The sequence below is a fragment of the Sapajus apella genome, unplaced genomic scaffold (assembly GCF_009761245.1).
Source record: "Sapajus apella isolate SASKATOON/1434 unplaced genomic scaffold, GSC_monkey_1.0 scaffold62, whole genome shotgun sequence".
Classification (NCBI taxonomy): Eukaryota; Metazoa; Chordata; class Mammalia; order Primates; family Cebidae; genus Sapajus; species Sapajus apella.
Genome location: NW_022437002.1, coordinates 17,129,951 through 17,144,281, shown reverse-complemented (window position 1 = coordinate 17,144,281; position 14,331 = coordinate 17,129,951). Strand labels below are relative to the sequence as shown.

Genomic DNA, 14,331 nt, shown 5'->3' with positions numbered 1-14,331 from the left:
AGGACCAACAAATTGGACTGCCTTAAAAATTTTTAAGTTACAGGCCGGGCGTGGTGGCTCAAGCCTGTAATCCCAGCACTTTGGGAGGCCGAGGCGGGTGGATCACGAGGTCAACAGATCGAGACCATCCTGGTCAACATGGTGAAACCCCGTCTCTACTAAAAATACAAAACATTAGCTGGGCATGGTGGTGCGTGCCTGTAATCCCAGTTACTCAGGAGGCTGAGGCAGGAGAATTGCCTGAACCCAGGAGGCGGAGGTTGCGGTGAGCCGAGATCGCGCCATTGCACTCCAGCCTGGGTAACATGGGTGAAAACTCCGTCTCAAAAAAAAAAAAAAATTTTTTTTTAAGTTACTATTTATCTGCCAGGTGCCATGGCTCACGCCTGTAATCCTAACACTTTGGGGGGCCGAGGCAGAAGGATCACCTGAGGTCAAGAGTTCAGAACCAGCCTGGACAACATGGTGAAACCCCATCTCTACTGAAAATACATAAATTAGCCAGGCATGGTGGTGTGCACCTGTAATCCCAGCTACTCAGGAGGCTGAGGCAGGAGAATGGCTTGAACTCTGGAGGCGGAGGTTGCAGTGAGCTGAGATTGCACCACTGCACTCCAGCCTGGGCAACAGAGTGAGACTGCATCTCAAAAAAAAAAGAAAGGAAGAAAAATTGGTTCCTTAGACTTAATAGCCCCCTCAGTACAGGTCTCATTTTATAAGCCTCAGTGCTTACATGGAGGCTTAACCCATACAATCATTTGTTTCATAATTATTTATAAAAGATAAATTTTCTATCTTATCTTCACTTGTCACCATTTCTCTTATTAGTCCTTAGGAAAAAATTCAGACTATAATATTAAAGAATCATTTATATTGACTAGGTCTACATTATTGTTACTAGAGATAAGTGGTTTCATAAATGTTCGTTGATTGAAAACATCCTTGAATAAACAGGTGACGAAAGAGGTGCCAGTGTAGGAATTAGCAAAGTAATGGGAAAAAATAAAGTATGTTTACTTTATTGTTACTAGAGATAAGTGGTTTCATACACATCTCTTTCTGTGAAAAGACTAAAATGTTCTAACCAGTGAACATATAAGGGCATTTTTATGTAATTTGATTTTTAAACTAAAGAAAGGATTTTCTTAAAAAGATGCTGCCTGGGAGTTAACGAGAAACAGCTGAAGAAGCCAGTTTTTGAACTCCGCACCTGGTTTATCTGGTTAAATTATTTGTGCCCTTAATGTTTTGTTCCTTGATGCTGTCTTTTACTGTACTATTTGACCTGTGAATATTGACATTTCTTATAGATTAATCTTAAATTTTCTCTTATTATTTTATATGATCTCTGTAGGCAGTCTCAGGTTACATCCTTGACTTCAAATATTATCTATATTCCATGACTCACAATTTTTTTTTTTTTTTGAGACACAGTCTTACTCTGTCACCTAGGCTGGAATGTAGTGGCATGATCACAGCTCACTGTAGCCTCTGTCTCCCTGGGCTCAGGTGATCCTCCTACTTCCGCCTCCCAAGTAGCTGGGACTACAGGCTCATGCCACCATGCTTGGCTAATTTTTGTATTTTTTGTAGAGACAGGGTCTCACTGTGTTGCCCAGACTGGTCTTGAACTCTTGGGCTCAAGCAACATACCCACCTTGGCCTCCCAAGGTGCTGGGATTATAGGCATGAGCCACCATGCCCAGCCTCACAGATGTATTTCTTCAGCCCATTTCTTTTGAGCTTTAGACTCTATTTCCAACTATTGAACATCATAAAGACATCCCAAGATCAATATACCAAATGTGATTTTATGATCTTCTTCCCCAACCTTAACTTATCCTCCTGTATTCACAATATAACACCACCATCTAGCCACTGAATCATGATGGAAACCTTGTAGTTACTCCTAACACCTTTCCTTTTATTGCAAGATGTGTTAATTTTACTTCTGAAATATATTTCATAAGTTTCTACTTCTCCCTATTAAATCAAACCACTATAATCTCTCACATAAATTGTTTAGTACCCATCTAACTGATCTTTCTATTTCCACTATTAATTCCCTCTATTCCATTCTCCACACCATCATCCAAAGTGACTTTTCTATAACTGCAGATATTATATCACTTCTTGTTTAAAATCCTTCAGTGGCCCCTATTACTGTTGGGATTGAGTCCAAATTTCTGTGGCATACAAAACTTTACATGATCTATCTGGCTTTTGCCTAAAATTTTCACATGATATTTCCTCTCCTTGAGAAAATATCCTCCTTTCCTATCCCCTGTTTCTGTCCTCCCTCCCTTATTATAGTTGTATTTCATTACTAAAGTAATTTATGACATAATGCTTTTTTTTTTTTTGAACAAAAAGTACATAGTATTCCACTCCCCGCCAGGCTAACTCCTATTTATTCTTCAGGTGTCAGCTTAAATGTCACTTTCTCAGAGAAGCCTTCTTTGACTCTTCTTCCTTTCCACAAAAAAATGTATACATGTGATTATGTGCTTAAGGTCTCTCTCCCCAACTATAAGCTCCATATCTGCTTTGTTTACCACTACATATACAGAATTTGACACAGATTCTGTACCTATCAGGCTCTCTATAAATATTGACTGAATAAATGAAAATGTCTTAGAAAATTCTCCATGGGGTCTCTTGCCAGTTCATGCTCTTCTCAAATGACTTTCATTGCCTCAGCAGTCACACCAACTCCTTGTAGTTTGTTACCTTGATGCCCCAAATATTGACTCACTTCCTTTTTTGCTTCTGTCACCCATTTAGCAGCTCAGTTTCTCACCTTGTAGATTTCATTGCAGACCATCAAACATTTGTACAATTTACCTTCCTTTCTCTCCTATCAAATAAACAAGCCCTTTGCAGTTTCAGGTGAAGTTGTACTGTTAGTAACTCTCAAAGTTTTGCCTTGTCCTAGCCCTATCCCAGCAGTTTTCTATAGATGCACACTAGGCATGTATAAACTGTGCCTTATTTCTTCTACTGCTACTACCACTATCATTACCTGGGTGCTAAGCATTCTTTACTTTTTTCCATACCCCTTGAAATCTTCAGAGGAGAGGGTGTCAGTCCACATTTCCAGTCAGTTTAAGGCCAACAACCCAAAAAAACTAAATTCTATTTCTGCTTTTTCATGTCCTAACTTAACCACCCAAGGGTCAGAATTGGTATTCAAACCATCTCCGCCCTCTGCTACAGGAGCACCATTGCTGTTCATTCCTCCCACAATCTTTAGCTCCAAAGTACTCAACAACCTAGTCCTTGGTTTAATCTAGTTTATTTCAGTTTCATCTCTGTGGAGCTCCTGAAGACCGGAATTGTTTTAACCTGAATTTTTCACATAAACCTCAAGATATTGTTCTGTACATTAATATCTGAGAATCACTGTACTGATCAGAACGCTAGTTATTCTCACTGTGGGGAAAATGCATTATTCTGACTAATCCCATATTCTATGTAGCAGAATAAGCCAAGAAAAGATGGGATTTGGCTGTCTTCAGACACACTATCAGTTACGGCTTCAGGGGGCCTGAAACCAACTGGTGAATCACACCAGTATGAGACTGAAGGCAAAGTACAGCCTTGTAGTAAAGAGACAGGCTTCTGAGAGAGACCAGTATATAGATCCTGGCTGATATACTTTACATCTAAGTTACCCTGTCTAAACTTTAGTTTCTTTTAAAATTAGGGAATAATATGGCCTCATAGAGTTGTTATGAAGGTTCCTTGGAATTTATTCAATAAATATTTATTGAGCACCTACTATGTGCCAGGCACTTTTCTATGTGTTGTGAATATACCTATAAATAAAAGCTTCTACCCTCAAGGAGCATACATTCTAATGGGTATATGTATAAAAAGTGCTTAGCCTTTAGCATGTAGGAATCATGCTCAATAAATACTTGTTACTAACAAATATTTAAGGATAAGGAGTATATTTGTTTTGCTTTGCCACTTTTTGGATATAAAAGAAGTATAGGACATAATATTTGCCTATGTGGAGCTTAAATCTAGATGGTCAGTGAGATATATTTGTGTTCATTCTATAAATATTAACTCAGTGCTATAATGAACCAGTTACTGTGAAGCACAAAAAGGAATCCCATTTTTAAAAATTTCAACTTAGTTGGGAATATATGAGAAATCACAATTATAGCGTAATATAAAGTGCAAGAGAAGTAATAATCAAGTGCTATGAAGAACACTTAAGGAAAGTAATAATAAAGTACTATGAAGAATGTTAATTAGCAAGTGAATATCAGGAGAATACAAATACAGGAAAATAGTGTTATTGCCATTATATGCCAAGTACATGAGCATAAGATGGGCATACTTTTGGCAGGTGGAAATGGAGTATATGGCTACCTCAGTTGAGTGGGTTAAAAAATGCTACTGCCAAGTAAACTAGCAGTATATGAATCTCAGCAGTGTTATCCTCTCTGTACACTAATTTTATGGTTTCTGTTTCTCATTGCAGCCCTGACTCTGGAACTTAAGTAATATTGACAATGATAACTGTTGGGTTTTTTGGTCAAAGAACAGGCTAGAGGGAGGAAGAGGAAAGGTATGTCATAAGCCAATGTGGTTGACTTCTGGGAACACTTTCTGGCCGAAGCATATCATAGGTATAGGGGAAGACATGACTAAAAGTAAAAGAGTCTGAGCATAGAGGGCCTTGAATGCCATGCCAAAGCATTTGGACTTAATTTAGTAAGAATGGGGCATGACTGAATACTTTCTTTTTTTTTAACAAATCCTCCCTCATGTTTATTTGTACAAATAGCACAGGAGGACCCTAGCCCCAAGCAGATGGCAGCCCCGGGGGGTTGCACCAGTCCTTCTGTCCTCACGTTGGTAGACAGAGATATCTACTCTGAAGCCTTTGTAGGGGCCTGGGCACCTTTGGGAGCCTGAGCTGGAACTGAAGCTGGAGCTGCAGCCTGGGCCTTGTTTTGATCCTTGGACTTGGCCTTGACTTTTGGCCGGCAGAGCCTGAGCCCCTTGGCAATGCGTGCACGAGCACACCTCCCAAGCTTGGGGTGGGCAATGTAAGCAAGTCGATCAAGCTTGCGGCTCACACCCCGCTTTGGGATCTTGGGCTTAACCTCCTTGGGCTTTATGAGAGCCTTGATGGCCTCGGCACGTGCACTCATGGCCTTGGCATTGTTGGCCTGCATCTTCTTTAGGCCCTTCTTGTGCTTCTTGGCAAAGCGCATGTTCCTCAGGAACTTGGGGTCCACCCCCTTAAGATATTCTTATCTTTGTGATCGGGGTTTCTTGATACCATTTCTCTGCCATTTTCGGGACTGGTTGTGTGTTGTGTGGTTCTTGGACTTGGCCATGTCTGCACCTAACCTGCGGTTCCCCGACTGAATACTTTTGAGCAGGAAAGTGATATGATCAGAACTGTGTTTATTTGGTGAGTTCTGGAAGCATTTAAAACAGAACTACCATGCCACCCAACAATCCCATTACTGAGTTTATACCCAAAGAAGAATAAATCATTCTACCTAAAAGATATAGGCACTCATATGTTCACAATAGCAAAGACATGGAATCAACCTAGGTACCCAACAGCAGTGGATTGGATAAAGAAAATGTGTACCTATACACCATGGAATACAATGCAGCTATTAAAAAAAAAGACCAAAATAGTTTCCTTTGCAGCAACATGGATGCAGCTGAAGGCCATTATCCTAAGTAAATTAACTCAGAAACAGAAAACCAAATACCACAGGTTCTCACTTACAAATGGGAGCTAAGCATTGGTTACACATGGTCATAAAGTTGGGCACAATGGACCCTGGGAACCACTAGAGAGGAGAGAAAAGGAGGGGACAAGATCTGAAAAAGTACCTATTGGGTACTATGCTCACTCTCTGGGTAATTAGATCATTTTTACCCCAAACCTCAACATCACACAATATACCCATGTAACAAACCTGTACATATATCCCTTGAATCTAAAATAAGAGTCGAAATTATTTTTTAAAAAACTTGATCAGGTATGGTGGGTTATGCCTGTAATCCCAAGACTTTGGGAAGCTGAGGTGGTAGGATCTCCTGAGCCCAGGAGTTCGAGACAAGTCTGGGCAACACAGCAAGACCCTGTCTCTACAAAAAATTAAAAAATAAATTAGTTGGACATAGTGGTACATGTCTTTAGTCCCAGCTACTTGGGTACCTAACGTGGTAGGATCACTTGAGCACAGGAGGTTGAGGCTGCAGTGAGCCATAATCACACCACTGCACTCCAGCCACTCCCAAAGTACTGGGACAGGCGTGAGCCACTGCACCCAACCAATAATGTATATTTCAAAATTACTAAAATAGATTTTTAATATTCTTAACATATCAAAAAAAAAAAAAAGACAAACTGGTGAGGTGATGGGTATGTTAATTGGCTTGATCAAATCTTTGTATAATGTACACATAGATCAGTCCGGGCATAGTAGTCCACACCTGTAATCCTAACACTATGGGAGGCCAAGGTGGGCAGATCACTTGAGGCCAGGAGTTTGAGACCAGCCTGGCCAATATGACAAAACCCCATCTCTGCCAAAGATACAAAAATTAGCCAGGCATGGTGGCATATTCCTAAAATCCCAGCTACTTGGGAGGCTAACACACAAAAATCATTTGGACCCAGAAGCCAGAGGTTGCAGTGAGTTGAGTTGAGATCGTGCCACTGCACTCCAGCCTGGACAACAGAGTGAGACTCTATCTCAAAAAAAAAGTATACATAGATTAAAACATTACATCATACCCCATATATACATATAATTATTGTCAGTTAAAAATTTTAAAAAAACAACTTGTTATAGCACTCTGTCTATAAGAGAGTGAAAGAAAACGATTCCGTTTTCATTTCACAGACATTCCAGAGTGCTTGTCACATTATCAGCCCTATGCTATAGGTGATTCAGCTTTGGATTCAACTGTGGGCAAGGAATTAACAGACTACTAGGAGAGAAGGGTGTGTAAATAACTATATGTTTTCATTGGTTTTGTCAAGGTGAGACCAATACGAAAACGTTTTGAGTATAAATTTATAAAATCATATCATCTGTATGCAACTCTACCTATGCTTTAGGGGACAGTTTTCTAGTTCTCTAGAACTTTAAAAAAATAGAATTTTTTTTGGCCTGTAATCCCAGTACTTTGGGAGACTGAGGCGGGAGGATCACTTGAGTCCAGGGTTTGAGACCAGCCTGGGCAACATGGCAAAACTCTGTCTCTACAAAAAATGTTTTAAAAATAGCTGGGCTGGTGGCACTCTCCTGTGGTGCCAGCTACTTGGGAGACTGAGGTGGGAGGATTGATTGAGCCTGGGAGGTGGAGACTGGAGTGAACCATGATTACGCTATTGCACTCTAGCAGCCTGGCGACAGAGTGAGACTCTGTATCAAACAAACAAAAAGAAATTTTCATGTCCTAAGAATGTATTTTTTATTTTAAAATAATGTGTGCATATTAAGGCACATTTGAACTTCATAGAAAAGCAAAAAGAAGAAACAAAATGTCACTCTCCTAGACGAAAAAATGCACTATTTGCATGTTGTATATTTCTTCTAGACTTTTTTCCCCTACAATGGTATTTGTAGATCTTAGAAGAGGCTATAACTGAGACTTAAGTGAACATGCAACTAGCATTATTAGATCTTTTAATTTAGGCTTTTTGAAAAATTAATTTTATGTATTTATTTTTTAGGACTATACAGCTGACAAAGCCCATATTAAAGCAGAATGACCCATCTCTATTTGATTATGCTCACAAAGTACCCCTCCAGCTGAATGTGTAGCATGTGAACTCAAGGGATTTATTTCACTGTCCCCATTCTTCATAGGTGCCCCTGACCCCACAGCTGGGGCCAGCATTGATGATGAGAACTGTTGGCATTTGGATGAAGAACAGGTGAAAGAACAAGTGAAGCTTTTTCTCTCCCAGGGGGGTTACTGTGGCTCTGGAAAGCAACTCAACTCAATGTTTGCCAAGGTAAGATATGAAAAGATATTTTTCTTTTGTTGTTAACAAAAGAAGCTTAAGATAGACTGGGCACACCACACTTCAGGCTTCAAGCATTATACCTAGCTCACTTGACATAGCTGCACTGAATACTTGAAATCTAGTGGGAGAGGCTGACCAGACCTGAGCAGGTTGCATCCAGGGAGTCCTACCACCTCAGCCTAGTAGTCCTGTTCCTTTTACTTCACTCTCTAAATGAGTTAGCATTGCTGGGGCATTTTAGCAAAAAAACCACCTCTGCTTTTAATCCAGTGCTGCCTGATGAAGCTTGAAGACTAGAGTTTCAACATTGGTCCTGAAGATACTTAGTATTTTAAACTAAGGGCTCTTATAGCAGGCTGTTTTTCTTTTCTTTCTTTCTTTTCTTTTTTCTTTAATACTTTCAGTGAGATATAATTCATATACCATACAATTCACCCATTTAAAGTGTTAAAGTTCAGTGGTTTTTAGTATATTCATAGTTATACACAGCCATCACCACAGTCAGCTTTAGAACATTTTCATCACCTCAAAAAGAAACCCCATACCCTTACCTATCCCTCCCTTGTCTTCCATGTCTCCCTCCCCAAGCCCTAAGAAACCACTAGTCTACTTTCTGTCTCTATATATTTCCCTATTCTTGACTTTCATATGAATGCAATCATTCATATAGTATGTAGTCTTTTATGGTTGGCTTCCTTCACTCAGCGTAATGTTTTTAAGATTCATTGGTGTCATAGCATGAATCAGTACTTCATTCCTTTTTATGTCTGAATAATAAATGTGGATTTATTGTTCAAAATGTGGATACCCTATATTTTGTTTACCCATTCATCTATTGTGAAAATTTGGGTTGTTTCTACCTTTTGGCTATTATGAATAGTACTGCTACAGACATTCTTGTATAAGGTTCTATGTGGACATATATTTTTTTTTCTTTCTTGGAGTAGAATTGATGGGTCATATGGTAACTCTATGCTTAATCATTTGAGGAACTGCCAGTCTGTTTTCCAAGGTGGCTGTATCATTTTACATTCCCACCAATAGTATATGATGTGTCAATTTCTTTACACCCTATCCAACGCTTGTTGTTATCTGACTTTTTAATTCTAGCTATCCTAGTGGGTGTGAAGTGGTATCTTGTGATACCACTTGTGAACATCAGGCTTTCTTGATACATGCAGAGATCTTGCTTACAGAACAAGAGGCCTTTCTGGCTCTTTTGGATATAGTGTACTCAGATACTTCACCTTCACTTCCCCCTCCTCCTCTTCCTTCTCCTACTTTTTTGTGATGCACAATCACCAATTCCTCGCCACTTCTTATGTGTCAGGTTCGAGAAATGCTGCGGATGAGAGATTCTAATGGAGCAAGGATGCTGACGCTAATAACTGAGCAGTTCATGGCTGACCCACGACTCACATTCTGGAGGCAACAAGGAACAAACATGACAGACAAGTGCAGGCAGCTCTGGGATGAGCTAGGTAAGTTCTCATCTGTCAGAGAAGTGCTTTGTCCTACCATCTTGCCCTGTGGCAACAAGTGTTCATGAACCCTTGCCATCAATCATTACATGGATCTTGCTATCTCTGCTACCAGTTCAGCTGGTAACACTAAACTCACTTTTGTTGCTTCCACAGCATTGTGCTTTGTTATTGTCATCAAGCATTCTGTTCCAGATGTTACTACATGGAAACCTTTGCTGAGAGAAAACCTCTTTACTTCGCTTCTGTTGCATGGCACTAGCCTGACTCTCCAAATACTTATCAGCCTCACTGTTGTTGGTTTCCCAGAGTCTGCTCTTCTGTATCACTTTCAGCCAGACCTTTACGACATAGGGCAATTTCCAATACCTGGACTTTGACCGTCTATTCTTCTTTCCCTATATTCCCTTGAGAACTTTTTTTTTAATATCATAGCTTCAGAGCTTACTTATATGGTCATTTCAGCTTTATCTTCTTTCTACTTATCTGACTTCTAGACCCACATGAGTAGATGTCCATTGACCATTCCCACTGAGAAATCAAAAATGAACTCAGACTTTCTCCTACAAAAAAAATGTTCTTCTGACTGGCATTGGCACCACCGATCCTTACCCTAACAAACTTATTTCTGAGCACTCATTTTTCTTTCATTCCCCACATTCAGTCACTAACTTTATTTGATTTCTCAACTTTTAAAATGCAATGTAGTGTCCATTCCCCCTTAAAACTTTTAGATTAGATTAAAACTGTGACCTTCTAATGGCCTCTCTGTTCTAGGTTCTCCCTCATCAAGGCAGTCCTCTTTGGTCATCATTTCTCTTTAGCATTCCCTTGCTCCAAGACCAGTTTTGCCATGCTAATACTTCTCGCCCTGCTTTCAGAATCTTCCATACCCTGAACTTAGGTTCATATACTAGTAAGTTGTGGCTGGAACACTGGAAGCCCAGTTGGTCTGACTTTAAATCAAACATCCCTCTATAACATCTCCCTCAGTTCTGTCTTAAGTCCTTCTATTTTTTCTTTTTCTTTTTTTTTTTTTTTGAGACAGAGTTTCGCTCTTGTTACCCAGGCTGGAGTGCAATGGCGCGATCTCGGCTCACCGCAACCTCCGTCTCCTGGGTTCAGGCAATTCTCCTGCCTCAGCCTCCTGAGTAGCTGGGATTACAGGCACGCGCCACCATGCCCAGCTAATTTTTTGTATTTTTAGTAGAGACGGGGTTTCCCCATGTTGACCAGGATGGTCTCGATCTCTTGACCTCGTGATCCACCCGCCTCGGCCTCCCAAAGTGCTGGGATTACAGGCTTGAGCCACCACGCCCGGCAAGTCCTTCTATTTTTTCGAAGTGCATATTCCTTAAGAATTTGTAGTTAGCCTTCCTCAGAGAGTCAGTTTCATCTGAGGCCTGAGTATCTTAATTTCTGTACCAGTCACAGGATTGTGCTGCGGACTTGGGTTTTGCCTCTGGGACAAAGGTAGTTGAAAGGAAGTAAGTAGAACTGGTTCCCAGTGCTTTTAAAGCTCTTGTTATATACTTGGGTTCATTATGAAAAGCTCTTGCTTCTGACCTTTTCATATCTTAACAAATTACTATTTCAACCTTCAAAGAAACCTTCAGCATTCTGCTAAGACAATGATTCTGAAACCTTTTAGAATCACCTGGAGTGCCTGTTTAAACAGATCACTGGGCCCTATCCTGAGTTTCTGATTCAGTAGGTTTGGAGTGGGACCTAAGAATTTGCATTTCTTACAAATTCCCAGGGGATGCTGATGCTGCTGATCCAGCACTTTGAGAACCACTGCACTTAGAGACGGCTTATTAGGTTAGATACCAGAACACAGTGCATTCATGCTTCTCCTATTTTAAGGGCTGCCTTAGTTATTCTTAGGGCTCTTTACTGATCACAAGGCCTATGCATCTATGGAAAACCTAGGCAGGGTTTATAGGAACTACAAATGTAGAAAGAAATGGCTTACTACTTTCAGTTTCTGAACTAGAGAAAATGGGAGCAATCAGACATGAAGTTTCATCATCTCCCCACCTACAAATATGCTAATGCTTTCTATGTCTATTCCCATATGGTTTGCCTTCTCCTCTGTTAAAATCCATAGAGTATCATGAAAGGCCAACCCTTACATGTTTGCTATGGGTTCCATTCTATCTCCTTTTCTCAAGAATGTTGCTCCTACAATTATTTCTTTGCTTGGGTATTATTAACTTTTTTCTCTCTACAAAATCATTCCCATCAGCATACAAATATGCTCTAATATCTTTTTTTTTTTTTTAGACAGAATCTCACTCTGTCATCCAGGGTGGAGTGCAGTGGCACAATCTTGGCTCACTGCAACCTCTGCCTCCTGGGTTCAAGCAATTCTTCTGCCTCAGCCCTCCGAGTAGCTAGGACTATAGGCATGTGCCCCCATGCCTGGCTAATTTTTGTGTTTTTCGTAGAGATAGGGTTTCACCATGTTGGCCAGGCTGGTCTCAAACTTCTGACCTCAGGTGATCCACCCACCTTGGCCTCCCAAAGTGCTGGGATTATAGGCATGAGCCACCATTCCTGGCCTGCTCAAATTTTTAAAAATACTCCTTTGATGCTCCAACTTTCTCTACCAACTGTTACCCCACTTCTCTTCTCCCCTTTGAAACAACATTTCTTTAAAAATAAATTATCTGTGACCACCCTTTCCATTTGCTCTCCTCCATTCTTCCTTCAGCCCACTTCTGTTGGGTTTCCATTGCTCATTGCTGCTAGTCTCCTGAAGTAGCTCTTGTCGAAATCCCAAGTAACTTGCATATTACTAAATACAACAGTCACTTCTCTGTTCTCATCTTATGTCAAAACTCTTAGTAGTTTTCAGTAAAGTTGACCATACTCTTTTATTTTTCCTTCCTTTTGTAGTGACAGGGTCTTGCTCTGTGTCCAGGCTGGTCTTGAACTCCTAGCCTCAAGCAATTCTATCTCCTCCTCCCAAAGTGCTGGAATTACAGGCACAAGCCACAAGCCCATACTCTTTTGGTTTCCATAACTGCATACCCATTTGGTTTCTCTACTGTGGTCCTGGTGACTTTCACTCAGTCTCCTTTTTAGACTTCTCTGCCTTTCCTCAACACTTCTAAATATTGAATGCCTCCCAGCATCCACTTTCCTGTTTATATTCCTTACCTAAATGATTATATATTCACTAACATGGCTTTAAATACTATCCAGATGCAGGTAAATTACAAATGTATTTCTCTAGCCTTGATCTTTCCTCTGAGCTCCAGGCTGCGTCCAGCTGCCCGTTACTTCTAAGAAACATCTCAAACTTAATAAGGCCATCACAGAACTCTTAATTTTCCTGCCAAAGCCTTATCTTCCCCTTGTTGTCACCATCTCAATATACATCATCAAGATGTATTATCTTGTTGCTGGATGGCCAAGCGTGGTGGCTCCCACTGGTAATTCTAGCACTTTTGGAGGCCCAGGCAGGTGGATCACCTGAGGTCAGGAGTTTGAGACAAGCTTGGCCAACATGGTGAAATGCTGTCTCTACTGAAAATACAAAAAATTAACTGGACATGATGGCAGCTTCCTGTAATCCCAACTACTCAGGAGACTGAGGCAGGAGAATCGCTTGAACCTGCGAGGCAGAGGTTGCAGTGAGCTGAGATCGCACCACTGCACTCCAGCCTGGCAACAGAGCGAGACGCCATTGTTGCTCAAGAAGAGAATTTAAGAGTTATCCTTGCCGGGCGCGGTGGCTCAAGCCTGTAATCCCAGCACTTTGGGAGGCCGAGGCGGGTGGATCACGAGGTCAAGAGATCGAGACCATCCTGGTCAACATGGTGAAACCCCGTCTCTACTAAAAATACAAAAAATTAGCTGGGCATGGTGGCACGTGCCTATAATGCCAGCTACTCAGGAGGCTGAGGTAGGAGAATTGCCTGAACCCAGGAGACGGAGGTTGCAGTGAGCCAAGATTGCGCCATTGCACTCCAGCCTGGGTAATAAGAGTGAAACTCCATCTCAAAAAAAAAAAAAAAAAAAAAAAAAAGAGTTATCCTTGATTTCCTATTTTCTGTCTTTTACATCCAAATCAAGACCTGTTGACCCTCAGAGTTAGAGGGCTGAATGAGATAAAATGCTTAATACCTTAATGCCTAGCTGATGAAAGAAATCAATGATAGCTATTATTTTATTATATTTCATATATAATAATTATGTAAAATTTTAATTTCCATAGTAGCTACATTTGCTTAGAGTTTTTGACATTTTTTAATTTCTTTTTTTTTTTTTTTTGAAACAGAGTCTCACTCTGTTGCCCAGTGTGGAGTGCAGGGGTACAATCTCAGCCCACTGCAACCTCTGCCTCCTGGATTCACGCATTTCTCCTGCTTCAGCCTCAAAGTAGCTGGGACTACAGGCATGTACCACCATGCCTAGCTAATTTTTCTAGTTTTGTAGAGACAGGATTTCGCCATGTTGGCCAGGCTGGTCTCAACCTCCTGACTTCAAGTGATCCACCTGCCTCGGCCTCCCAAAATGCTAGAACCACAGGCATGAGCCACCACACTTAGCCCTAATTTATTTTTATTGATTTACTTTGAGACAGGATCTCACACTGTCCACTAGAGTGGAATACAGTGGTGTGATCATAACTCACTGCAACTCAAACTCCTGGGATCAAGAAATACATGCACTTCAGCCTCCCGAGTAACTAGGATTACAGGTACAGGGTACCACACTCGCCAATTCTAATTTTTGGTAAAGATAGGGTCTCACTGTGTTGCGCAGGCTGATCTCAAACTCCTGGCCTTGTGATCCTCCCGCCTCAGCATCCCC

The 14,331-nt window shown here is 40.9% G+C and overlaps 1 protein-coding gene and 1 pseudogene across 1 annotated transcript in view; one reads left to right on the top strand and one right to left on the bottom strand.

Annotated features, from left to right (window-relative positions):
- ZSWIM5 (zinc finger SWIM-type containing 5) overlaps positions 1-14,331 on the top strand; it is a 190,725-nt gene that overhangs the window by 137,903 nt on the left and 38,491 nt on the right. Inside the window, exons 3-4 of the mRNA XM_032247380.1 lie at positions 7,866-8,014; positions 9,357-9,507. Of these exons, the coding sequence (XP_032103271.1) occupies positions 7,866-8,014; positions 9,357-9,507 (300 nt within the window). The remainder of the gene's footprint in view (positions 1-7,865; positions 8,015-9,356; positions 9,508-14,331) is intronic.
- On the bottom strand, positions 4,869-5,392 carry LOC116529469 (annotated as a pseudogene).